Genomic DNA, 13,982 nt, shown 5'->3' with positions numbered 1-13,982 from the left:
ACATGCACATCATTTATAAAGTAGTCACTTCAAAAATCTGCAAAATATCTAAATGTTATGGTAGGTAAAAGCATGCAGTATGCCAGCCTAATTTTATTATATCTCAGAGTAGCAGCAAACAACAAAGATTTGCAAAATCCTTACATGATACACTTCTATTAAATTCTCAGGGTTAACAACAACTGTTGGAAGTAGTATTCTGTGCGAAAGTCAGTACTGTTTATCTAGGTGCACATGAGCTACTGGATGTAAACATGTTTACTTAAAACAGTTCATGACCAAGAACAAAAAGTCAATAAATCTGAACAGCTTTCACTTTGTGTATTTCCACTGCTCCATCCCAGCTTTAACACTTAGATCTTGAACAAACCTGTTAACTGGCATAATTTATATGAACAACTCATATAAGGCACAGAAAGATTCTGTACTCCTCTGCACACATCAAAGTACTTAATTTATTACTCTAGCTATGAATAACAGAACACTAGTTATAAGTAAAAAAAAAAAAACACACACTTTTTTTTTTTTTAAAAGAATCGCTGGTGTGTCCTATGTGTTTGTTCCTTTTTCTCCCTTTCTTATTACTCCCTTTCAACAGATCATCTATAATCTAAATTAACAAATCAAGTAAGGATCAGCTTTTATATGAATATAACAGAAACAAATGAGTTAAATTAATCCGAGAAATCAAAACTAGAGCTGAAAATAATGTATGCATTACATTAAGTAATACCTACAGCTGTTAGAATAGGGATTAGCAAGGAAAAACATCTATTTCCAGGTTTTTTGGACACTGTCACAACAATCTATGCACTGCTAATTTCATTACTTATTAACAGCTTCCTGTAGTCCCGTAAGTAGTATCACAGCATCACCATTTTTATATTCAACTGAAATAAATTCACATACTTTGCCTTGACAAAATGGTGGATGAGGGAATCGGGAATAGCAATCACAAAGATGGGACTGAAACACAGGGACAACAGATTGAACAAAGAGGAGGAGAAAATCCTGCATAACGGGGCACTGACCTTGTAAATCAACCCAAGTACCCTAGCACCATCAAAAAAGCAGTACATGCACAAAGGGAAGAAGGCAGAGGAAAAGTGCACTTGTAATTCAAACAAACCAACTGTACCTGCTACTTAAAGTATTTTAATATCCCCTAGATTTTTAAAAGAAAAAATTGATCATAAATTGAAGTTATATATTAGGGACAGATCAGCAGGACAGTAACTATTCAATAATAAAGTTTCCTGGAATATAAGCAATAATTGCTATAGATGTAGCTAAAGTTTCTTTTGCGCTTTTATAGATTTGATTGTTTTGTGGTTTTGGTTTTTTTAAGGAAGCATCTATTTTCCATTTCGTTACACTTCTATACTTCTCACAACTTAAAATATCCAAAGCATATAATTTTTCACACTTTCACTGTGGAGACCTGTATTATGATTGGCCTGATAACAACTTTTCCTCCTGTAACCCCTAGATAATTTGAGTTTTGATCTAGCGTCTCAATCTTTAACTGAAAGAAAAAAAAATTAAAATTACAAAAGTATTAACAGCTCTCTGTAGGTTACAGACGCAGAGTCAACACATGAATGAAGTCCAGAAAGTATCTGAACATAACCATAGCTAGAAACAGACTAAATTTAATTTCAAGTTATTTTTGCAGTGCTAAATCTCAAAACTCTTATCAGTTTTCTTTGAAGTGAAGTTAATGGTTGCCCACATTTCTAGTCGCTTTATAGATTGTGGTAACTATCTTAATCTTTCAATATAGCCAATTAAGATAAAACTTTATGTTTTTGTAAGGGCAGTGTTTTCCACACAAGCACTTATGAATCAGAATAGCTATAAGTACTGTAGAAACTATGTGGGCAAATTAAATAGGCTTTTCTTTGCCAAACAGGTCCACAAGCTATACCAAGAACTGTTTCATCTATGTGCTTTCAAGAGCCTTCTGGGAAGAAACTGAACACATTTCTCTCTTCTGGCCACCAAGACCTAGGCTATCGTAAAAAGTGGCCAACTGATATCAAGCTGATTCAACAGCAGCTTGAGTTGTTGTAGTTCAGCCAGCCATTAGAGTAAGATTTCTTATACATAAGTGCACAAAATTTGTCACTGACACTTGTGTGTAGACTTCAGACTCACAGAAATATTTTCCCTTCAAATGGAGATTCATAGTGTTCAACATTCACATGCTGAAATGACTTAAACTGCACCTCTTCTGTTGCATTTCCTATCAATAAATCAAGTCATATCTACACCCCTCTCAGCTCAAAGTCAAATAAAAGAAAAATTTTAAATACTCTTCATCCAAAATCGTATTTCAACTTTGTTAACATTTGAAAAGTTACTATGATGTTTCACAGCTGCAGAATCATGGAAAGAAACAAACACCACCTACTACCAAAATAGGAAAAAAATACAACAAAGAACATAAACTATATTCTGTCTTTCTATCATTATTTTTAACTCTAGGAAAAGGAAGTCCAAATCATAAATCAAATCTCAGCTTCTTGTGATGATTTTGAAAGCTTCAGCTGACTGCAGACAAGAACGCAACAAGAGCAATTTTCAAAACTTACTATGAGACCCATGCCAACAACCAAAGGATCTGAGTTCTCAAAAGACTTTTCCTTCCAACAAAAATCACCAAAAGTGGATAGCCTGTTGCCAAAAAAGGTTTCCCAGTACTGACCCTTCTCAAACCCAAGACTGTTCTTTTTAAATAACACTGGCAATTTTAGTATCACTTTCTATGTAGTTTTTCATGACTTAAGTTACTTTCCTCTGCATAGCTTATGCATTACTCTCTCCTTTTTTTCATTCCTTCCTGCACAAACTGTTGCAAAATAATGCAACCAGTGCAATCAGGATTACACTGAGAAAAACTATAGCCAGAAATGGAAGCATTCCGAGCCTGTCCTAAATCCCAAGATAGGAATTACTCTCCAAAGGGAGACGTGAAATAAATTATTCCAGACAACTACAACTCTAAACAGTTACATTGACTAGACAGTACATTATAAGAAAAAAGTGCTTTTGATACAAAACCCCAGCGATATGCTTTTAACAAAGAATGTAATCAAGAGCAACTATTTTAATGCAAGAAAGCTGCAACAAGCACGTATAGTTCTTTTCACCTAATACAAAAAGGCGTTCCCGCAAAAACGCTTAGCAGACCATTGATAAAACCGCATATACTACAGAAACGACAGTTGAAATCAGGCAAGTTTTAATTCTCTTGTGCCACACGAAAATAAAGGAAAAACATGAGAAAGGCAGAAGAGACAAACTGAGCACAACCCTTTGGCCATTTATCAAAGGGTACTAGTGTTTAGCACGATGATATATTAAATCCACATATGCGACTGGACGTGTGTGAAACAAAACAAAATTCAGGGAGACCGCATGTAAACAACATAGATAAACAGTCATGTTTCCAGTTACGTTCCACTTCAAGAAGTGGTTTTGGTAGTAGTTAAAAGTTCTAAGAAGATATACGAGAAATATTTCAACCAAACTGGAGGTATCCTGTCATAAGACAAATGCAAGAAAAGGGGGAGTTAGTTTATTTGGTGTGAAGGTTGCAAACTTATACAGCTACCAATTTCAAAGTCTCACAAATATGCTTGATTTTACAATTTAATTTTGTTGCCTTATTACTCCATCTTACCCCAGACCCAATGCCTATGAAGCATACACAAGTTTTGGCACAAGGCTTCAATGGCAGAGGACCAGATACACCTGATAGACAGTTTAACAGGAGTTACTTAACACAATAGAGCCATATGACTAATTAATATAAGTCAATAAAGATTAAGCTTTTCAAAAAAACAATCCCCATCCCAATCGCAAGTAACATTATTGATCAGTGCATGTTTATATTCATGGCATCTTCTAGAATACTAAATACTTGGGTCTTTTTCCTCAACACATTTTTCTTTTAAATCAGTAGCAAGTTCTTACAGTTTTATAAAATAAGACTCCTAAACTATGACTCCTAGATAGCATCTGAACTGAAGTAAACAGCAATAAAGACTGAAAGGAATAGGCAAGGAATTTGTGAATGTAAGTGAAAAAAGAATGGGCAGAGGAAAAAAGCAGGCAAAGTTGCATCAGAACGGCACTTCTAAGTAGGAAAGAATCAAAGAACCTGATACAAATCAGTCAATGGCCAAGACAGCACAATAATGTAAATACATTAAGAATATGGGTTTCAAACCCATATTTAGGAAACGCATTAATTACTTAGCATCATTAGGCTGTTCCATTACGCTGGAAAGATCTCAAACATCTTACTAATCAGAAAACTTAAAAAAAAAAAATTATTTCTTTGTACTATGATCGAGCAGAGTGCAACTGAAGGTCTATTTCTTTATTTCCGAGAAGTATTTGTCAAGATAGACTGATCTACTTTGGCCAACAAACAACTGCGATAACGATATGAGATTACAATTCATGTAACTATTTCAAAATATCAATTAAAATTTTGTATTTTGAATAACAGCATTTTTAAAATAGCTTTTTAAGCTTGTCGATATCCGACAGACTACTCAACTTGTGAATAACATTTTCTACAGGACAACTTGTGTAATGTATACCTTGTACAATGCACCTCTCAGACTTCATGGAAGGAGCCTGATCCTTTAGAACAGAAGCCCTTATTTTGCTTTTAAATTTTAAGGAAAAATCTTCTATATCCTGCATATCAGTCTAAATTGGCATCTGTTAAGTTTCAAAAAAAGATTTCTTAACTAGAAGTCAACAAAACGTATACTGTATTTACCTACTAAATAAAACGTAGAATATTGCATTACATGTGTGGATTAAAGGTATAACTCATACCTCCGTAGATTTTTGGCTCTTTCCCAAGCTTGAAAAAATTGGAGATGATAACCAGCATCACTTCCTGCAGAGGAACAGACTCACAAATGTAAATCTGTGCTATCTAATTTAAGAATACTGAGAAGTCACATACTGCATATCAGAAAAAAAAAAAATCCAAATCCCTAAGGTAACATATCCCTACACTTAAAGAGTCTCTCTGCTCTAAACCATTCAAAAAACCCAAGAAAACAAAGTTTGGAGAAGGAACTCCATCCGCACTCCAGGGGCAACAGGCAGAGCTGAAACACAGGCCCCACAAAGCTGCAGAATGAAGTGATTAAGGGAAACCCTACTGAATGTCTTGCTGCTGCTTGAGGAGGGTTCCCACTCACCAGCTACACATCACCAGCGCCACAGCGCTGATGTTGGGAAGAGTTCATAGGGGTACTCTAGACATCTTGCATCACTTCAGCAGAACTCATTTAAGAAATTCAGCTGGTAGACTCGGCCAGCAGCGCATCAGGAAGTTTTACACAGTTCTTTCCGACAAGCAGAGCGCAAAGATATCTTCAGTTGTTTCCCCTGCCTTTTCCAAGACAGGGGATAACTAAACTTACGTAAACGCACATACTCAGTAGCAACTGCATCCAGCCCACCTAAATAAGTGATTTATTTGAGCTTTTACGATAGCATGTGAGCTGCATGCCAGTTTCTTCTTAGCGGATGCAAATTTCTCCTTTACTTCTCTCTTCTTAAATGCCCTTTCAGGAAGGGCCTGTGGTAACAGAGCAGCCACTAGTGCTCTTTACTACCCCAACCCAATCCTACAGAATTTTTTACCACTGTATATAGTTTTATTTTCATTGCATTCGAGTGTCCACCATTAACTAAAAGAATCAGAGTACTTATTCTTGTATACTAGTGATGAGTTCACTAGTGCACAAAATCAAAATAGCACACTGGGGGTGGGGGAAGAACAGGGACAAATTGCAAAGGACTAGTGCTCTCCACCACCACTTACCCTGGTCGCCAATTAAAAACAGCACATACTTTCTCTTCATGAAGGGACTTTTGAATTCAGCTCCTTATTTTTACAGAAAGATGCAAATTACAAAATTCTGAACAAGAAAGTAGCATTTATTTCAGAAAAATGTTAATTTATTGGAAAGTACTTTACATTTCTAATTACATTTTCCTCAGACAGTTTCTTCAATGACCTGCAACATCACGCACCCAGAAGTAACACTGCTTTGAAATGTATCAATTTGACATATTTGAAAAGGGAAATCTCCCTAAGAATTAAAAATGGTTTTGTCACGTGGACCATGAGGCACATTTATCCAGGAGTTTTTAAAGCTGATTTTTTAAAAACTGCTTAAATGATTAAGAATTCCTACTCCCAGAAGGCGACAGACTTCTTCAAGGAGAGAAAAGTACCCAAGTCATTGTACCAATACCAATTTACTCTTTCAGAGGATTCAGAAGACCAGAACATTTAACACTGAACAACCACTCTGTCAATGCTATGGTACCAGAAAGGGCATAAGGTAACTCAAATTTGAATCACTCTGAAGACATTAGAGATTTTTGGACAGGGGAGGGGGAGGAGAAAGGGAGGTTGTTTCCATTTCATACATACAACATTATCTCCTGCTCACCTCCCTTGCTAATCAAAAACATTCTGTACATTCCTTCATCTTAGAAAGTAATCACTAAAGCAGACATATGTAGCTCTAAAATAAAAAAAAAAAAAAGAAAAAAATATTTTAAAAAAAATTTAGGTGAAGTAGTAAGTTGTGAATCAGAGTATTCCCTTCCAAATAAAACATCTGCAGCAGGAAGGAAAAAAAAAGGACTTTTAATACAATTGCAGATAGGTAACTAAATGCCCTAGTTTAGCAGGGAGTAGCAAGTATGTGAACAGAGACTGAGGTTTGTCCTTGTGGCATTTAATCCTACTCATATTGTGCAATTCATCTCAGCGCGGTCAGAGCAACCACAACTCTACTCCCACTAGATGGAAAATTCCACTCCGGCTTAAGTGAAACTGTTCAAAGCCTAATTAGAATTCTTCCTGCTAAATACAGTTTTGTTCAGAGAACTGCCCATTCGCTTGCAAACACACCAAGAATTTCGCTCATCCTCTCAGATCAACTGAACGCCACTCTACTGTGGGTAGAGCCCTGGAAAGAGTCTGAAGATCAGTTATGTTTTATAGTCACCCTTCCTCTCTTTGCCACTGCATAAGCAGTATCTATCCTTGACAGAGGGTTACTGCATTAGAAATCCAAAAATCTCACAGTAAAATATGGCAATTAAGTGTCATAATTGCATTGGGCTGCCATGTAATTATATGCATACATACATGGCATATAATACAATACATTGAGCGAGTATACGGTGTGTATATATACACAATTTAGTGTCTTGACAAATAGGGCATTTGGCATCATGCCTTCTCTTTGATCTTCTCTAAGTGACTATTTCACAGCAATCTTCACTACCACCTTCTAAAGAACAACCAAATGACTAGGAAATAATTTTATTTTAGTTCATCTGCTCCTGCAGAAGGGGAAAAAAAAAAAATCACAACAAAGGAATTATATTTATCTTTCCCAGGTACATACATCTGTATGTATTCCAGCTAATGCAGTCAGAGTGAAATGAAAATAATCATGGTATTCACAGAACAAGTGTGTTAAGAGCTACACACGGAAGTACAGTCAGTAATGTCATGTTGAACTGTATCATAAACATACACATATTCCCCTGCAGAATCCTTAGCATAGTTTCCTGGTAACCACAAAAAATACCAATGCTTTGCTAAGTAACCCATCAGAAAATGCATATCTTTACGTCCAATATAATTTTATGTCAGAAAGATTTAAGAATTTTATCCTAGCCTTAGATCAAAACTTACTGCCACATTCAGTGGAAAGAAAACCCAGAAACCATCATCTTTGGCTTCCACACTACTCCCATTTTATGGGCACAGTTACTAACAGAAGTTAAAGGGGACGAGGCCCAACGATAAAGGTCTCTTAAATGTTTCAAGTTCTTCCTTTTATATTTTGTTGGGTTTCTCTACCCACATCTTCTAAAAGGGTTTAAATCTGCAGAACATGAGAATAAGCTAAACAATTGTTACCACTGTTAAAGAGTTATTTTGCTGGTGCGACAGGTATATATAATAGCAAAACTCAGAAGTTTTAATCAAAAAATAAAAACCTTTTCTTTAAATTCTGTTACAAAAATCAAGTACTATGCCGAACCAAACAAAACAAAAACAAAAAAACACTCTTCAGTGGAGTAACAAAGGCATAAAGGCAGAGCTAATTAATAATGTAGGCAGTAAACACAGTTCAGAATGGTTTCCCCAAAAGTACTTAAGATTCAAGGACTGCAGCAAAACAAATCATCATTTGAATACAATGCTTTTAAATGCTGTTAAACACAATGTTAAATAAATTGCATGTAAATGCTGTTATTGCAGGTTTTGCCTTTAAGAAAAAGCAGTAGACTACTATTTATCCTTGAAAGTTCTGAAAAATATCATAAGAAACAGGAGGTACTATAACATCACATCTGCTGTGAAGAATAAGCAACAGAACCACTAATATTTTCTAACATAAATAGCAGTTTAAAACTAAAATTGGAAGACCTTAGGATAGAAACAAGTTTAATCTTGTTTTGCCACCAAAGGAGCAAGGTTTATTATGGAACTTTTCTCACCCTACTGCTCTGAAGCCTTCACACAGATAGCAGGATTTCCTCTCAAATATCGATTACTCTTATTTTTCCTCATCTGTCACAGTCCTGTCCCTTTATCAGACACTCCACCCGACACCAGCAGCATACACAAGAGTAAAATGTCTGCTAAATAGCTCGATGTTACCACCATATAAATGAAGGTTATACCACATAAAAGCTTGGATTAGATACCTTAGAAATACATTAAATATGGAAGTCATTAAATTTATGGGTTACCAAGAATCATTTTGCAGGACTGAAAAACACTATACAAATTTTAGCAATGCAAGACTTGCTTTACGAAGCCAGTCAAGCCCATCAGTTCTCATTTACCTGCTCTCTGGAAGCAACTATGCTGTACAGCATTTTCAGATGAAGTTTAAAAATAACTCATACAATCAGCTTGCACAAGGTGAAAATTCTTTCTAATCCCTGAAAAGAAGTACTCATAAAAAAAGGGAAGTCCACAATCAATATCAAGGTTCTTTCTTTAAGAATTAAATCTAAAGAGAAGCCGAAAAAGGCACTTCATAGAGAAAAAAAAATAAAAAAAATCAAAGATCCTAGAAAGAACTCCCATCACATGAAAATCCACCGAAAAATAGCTTACCTTATGATAAATGGGACAAATGGTGCCATGCTGAGGGCTGAATAAGTGCCATCCATTGGAGATGGATACAGCTTTCCCAGAATTAAAAGCAAAAGGAACAAACTTGGATGGACTTTCAACTCTTCAGCTTCACTAAATGAAAAAGTTACAAGAAGCATTTGGTAATAAATAAATAAATAAGTAGAATCATCCTTCATGCTAGACTTGAGACACTTCCGCACTCAGAACCCTTCTGCATCTCCAGTTCCAGGAAGTGCTTTAGGTTGACCACTGTAAGAACGTGCGCTTGCTGAGATCAAACATGGCATCCAGGAAAGGTACATTTTCCTACCACACCACCGGGGACCCCTACACAAAGGCACTTAAAGCTGTACTGGCATCCCTGATGTAATCAAAATGCTATGCCAGATACGTGCCGATTTCTGCAAAGTCAGTGAGTTCATCTGCAACATAATTCCCCTACTTTATGCTTTGGGAGGGTGATAGCTTCAGGCACAGTGCCAGAGTCCAGCTCCTCACCTGGGGTGTAAGTTTCTGCAGAACTGAGAATCTAGATAGCGTGATACTGAGTCCACCCTGTGCACTCAGCACTGCAGGTGCCAAATACGACTAAGCCCTTCTACACCAGAACTGGCTTCTTCTGGAAACAGCAGCGTGTCCTTGGAATAATTTTCTCAGTAACCAGATTTGGTTTTTTGCCATTTCCTACACTATCTCAAGCGTCCTGTTACTCCCAAGAATGGTGAGCTGCCCTTGTAAGTAACATCAAGGTGGCTTGTAAGTAACATCAGAAAGAGAGCAGGTAATGTTTCCTTAAAAATTGAAAGATTGAGAAAGCTAAGTTACAAAAACATAGTTAAAAAGTCTTTTTTCAGTTGGGAAGGAAATGTGTATTTGGTGCACAGCAGGTTTTATTAAAGAATAATTCCTGTAATCAATAGTAAGTGGCTAGTATTCATATTGTAAAAGTAACTACAAATACAAGTCAAAAATCAGCATTTCCTGATTTAGTTAAAGACCGGTGGGGGAGTGAAGGAGAGGGGAGACACAACTCTTAACTTGCATTGAAAAAACCATTCAAGGCCAACATTTCAGACAACAGTATTCAATCCTTTTCGGTTTAAAGATCTCCTCAAATTTTCTAGTGATCACCCTGTTCCCTTAGAAATGCCAGGCAAAGCACACTACATGGAATATATGCACTTCCTTTTCTTAGAGCAGAGACAGCATAATATATAGTGGCTGATGAAACGCCCATTCCCCACTATCCACTTCAGATTCATCACACAGATGGCTGAATCTCCTGTAAATCAGCTGCTGAAATTCCACAGTATAAACCACAGCATTTTAAGAAAAAAAAAAAAAAAGCCATAGTGGTTTACTTTAAAAGTTCATAAACCTGGGGGTAATAGCATCAGCAGCCACCCCAAACTGTATCATCCACATTGATCACATTGGAACTCTCAGACACCATTGGTGGACTCCTTAAAGAGAAGTCAAGGCCCTTCCGCCAAATCAGCGTGCCAAAAGCTGAGATGTATTCATTTAGGGTGACACGAGGCTGTACGACCCTGCATCATTTAAACACGCTAGCAAGCCTCACCATTAAACATGAGGCAAATAGCCAAATACCCAGTTTCTATTTTTCCCTGAAAAGATATCTTAGTTATTTAAAGTCTGATCCTAGGTTCATAGCAACTGCAGGGAGAAACAAAAGCAGGTGCTAACCACTCAATATTAGTTCACACTCCAGAGATTCACTGCAGCGTGCAAAAGTTAGAGGAAAAAAAAGGCTTAGAAAAACACACTAGTAAAACTACGCAACTTCAAGAAGCACTGATGAGAAGAGCAGCCTTAGAGTACACGTGACACACCTCTTCTCAGTTTAACCTTTACATTGTACTTCATATAGTAAATTTTTCTGAGATATCCTCTTACCTGTCCAAAGTATTGGCTACAACCTCCAACTGTTTGAGAAGGAAAGGATAAAGACTTGGAAACCGAGAGAAAAACTCCCTTCCCGTCATTCTGCAAAAGGGAATAAAGAAGAGTTACAGTTAGCATTCTGCAGTAATACATTACATTCAAAATACCAGTTTACTTATTAGATTTTTGATGATACAGTGAACTTGGAGAGCCAGGAGAACCATGTGCCCATGACAAACTCCTTTCAGACAAGACAAAACGCTTTTGTTAAAAATGACAATACAGTTTAGTTTGCACAATTTACGTAGCTGTGCATGCGTGAATGCTAAATTCGTCAACTATGCTCTTAGGCCTTTTCGGAGAAAAAAATGTTAAGCCAATTATTTAATCACACTAGAAAGAAAAGATACAGCAGCTTAATTTCTGGCACCATTTTAACAATATATTGGTCAAACAAGAGAAGTCCGCATTTGCGTTAGCATGGCTAATGTATTAAATAGCTAATAAAATATATTTAATATACTTATATAATAAACTTATACTAAGCAGATGCTAATATTCTGAGATACCTGTCAATATCAATAAAATAGTAACTCAAAGAACATTGGTAAAATACAACAAAAAGTCTCTGACCTTCCGTTAGCCCTTTAGCACCTTTTCCGTCATATGGTAGTGGTGCCATTTCCGGGCCACAATTTTGCTTGTGTAGATGTAGCTTATATGTAACAACCAGATTCAAAACAGAACAATGTATCAATGCCTATTACAACTCATCATCAGCCAGAATTAATAAAGCAGCATAGTTCAAGCCACAACAGCAAATCAGTCCAAGCTAGAGAGACCAAGTGGAGGTTTTTTCTGTTTGTTTTATTACCTTCTGACCAGATAAAGGAGGACTGTTTATAGGACACTATTTAGCATCTTTTAAGCAAGAACCATTTTAAATGTTATAGTAGGGAAGTTCTAATGAGCAAGCCAAAAGAAAGCACCAACTCCATGACTCTACTGCAAAGCTTCGATCCAGATTTACAAAAATAACATGATGAGACGGTAAGAGTGAATGTTCATAAAATAAGCATCCAAAAAAAAAAAAAAACTATACAAGAGTAGATCAGCACATCGCAAACATCACCAAAGCTTCATCCAGCACTCAGCTAACAAAACATGCCTCAGCCACAGGCCACAGAATAAACACAGCAAAACACAGATCACTAGATGGAAACAAATGTTCAAACAAGGAAGTTCAGGAAGCTTTCTGAAGGCACGGAAGAACAGTACACTGAAACGCTATAACTAAAAGCATGGCCAAGGACTCTGCAATAACTTCTAACAACAAAAAAAGATTTCAGTTAAGAAGCTTAGATGAAAGCTTTTTAATTATCAATGAATTTGAAGTGAAGCAGTAGAAAGGATGGTTTAAAATGTCAATACTGATAACTACTTCATGGACTATTTATGCAGAAAAAAAATATGTAATTTCTTATCATGCAACTCCAAAGTGTCTGTCAGAAACCAAACGCTCCTAATGTCCCACAGTCAGACTCCAAAGCTTCACCTTCTAAGCCAATCTAACAACTTCTTCAAAACAGCTTACAATTTTCTATACAAACATCATGTAGCAAGCTGAAAGTGTAAAAGCCAAAGATAGTTTAAAACAAAAGCTTTATGTAAATACATCAAGTAAAACGGCACATGGTATGCATCTTACTGAGTTTTGGATTTAAAACATTAAAAATTCATGTTTTAAAATCAGTCCTGTAAACATTGTGACACCTGTGCCTGAGTATCGGGGAAAGGAGTTAAGCCTCCAACGGAAAGTACGGCCTCTGGTCAGAAGCTTAAGAGGACCGTATAAGTAGTGTGTGCTGTTCTTAGTCTCCTACAACAAATATTTTTGAATAGCATAATTTTTAATATATTCTAAATTTAGTGGCCAAGTTTGAATCAAAAAAAAAAAAACGGAACATTCTTCAAAACATAGCCTTAAAATTCTTGGTATATAGTGTGGTTTCCTACAATTTTTTGACAGGGACAGAAAATGACTACCACTAAACTGGGTAACTTATGTAAACTCTCACTTGGTTTACTGCTCCACAGGTTACATGAGGGGAAAAGGTAATCTAATTAAAAATCAGTGTGATAATCACCAGGTATATGCAGAAAAGACACCCAAAGGCACTTTGAGAAACAACATAACTGTCTATGAGCAGATTAGTTGCCACGTGATCATTTTAAATGGCTTTCAATTCACAGAGGAAACAAGAAAGACTAAGCATGTGCAGACACACTGCAAAATGAAGGAGTTCTTTTAAAAAAAAAAGTCCCACATCACTGACTGAACTGTGAATCCAATACCTAGAGATATCAGGGCAGACAGAAATGCAACCGGAGAATGAACAGATAGAAAAGTAGCTACAGTAAAACATGGAGATATTTAATTGTTTAATTTTTGATTACTGACAGTGCTTGTTCCTCCTGGAAATGTTTACACTTTATTAGGCACAGCAAGCATATACAAGTATTTGTGTACAGTAACCAAAACTGGAACAACAAGAAATGCAATGCTCACGTTTTCAGAAATGTTCAGGACATTAAGCAACATATTTCCCATTAATTTCATCAAAAATATACTGCTTTGAAAAAAATCAAAGCCAACACTTTAAGATTTGGCTCATTCACATTAGTGATATAAACAGACTCAAGCATGCATGTGCACACAGATGTACATTAGGCATCATAATTAATAAAGCAATCCATATCTTCAGAAGATAAGTATTTGACATATCCACTTATAAAGGAACATACCAACTAAATGTTGACTAAAATAATCCAAAATCACTATTAGCAGTTATCATGG

General features: G+C 36.2%; 1 protein-coding gene across 2 annotated transcripts in view; it reads right to left on the bottom strand.

The window, feature by feature from the left end:
- Window positions 1–13,982, bottom strand: part of THADA (THADA armadillo repeat containing) — a 180,128-nt gene that overhangs the window by 101,127 nt on the left and 65,019 nt on the right. For both annotated transcript variants that reach the window (XM_068939662.1, XM_068939663.1), the window contains 2 exons: window positions 11,138–11,227; window positions 9,200–9,331 (listed from right to left, as the gene is read on the bottom strand). In XM_068939662.1, coding sequence (XP_068795763.1) covers window positions 9,200–9,331; window positions 11,138–11,227 — 222 coding nt within the window. The remainder of the gene's footprint in view (window positions 1–9,199; window positions 9,332–11,137; window positions 11,228–13,982) is intronic.

This window comes from Struthio camelus, chromosome 3 (assembly GCF_040807025.1).
Source record: "Struthio camelus isolate bStrCam1 chromosome 3, bStrCam1.hap1, whole genome shotgun sequence".
NCBI lineage: Eukaryota > Metazoa > Chordata > Aves > Struthioniformes > Struthionidae > Struthio > Struthio camelus.
The sequence above is the reverse complement of the archived record's forward strand: the minus strand, read 5'-3'. Positions and strand labels throughout refer to the sequence as shown.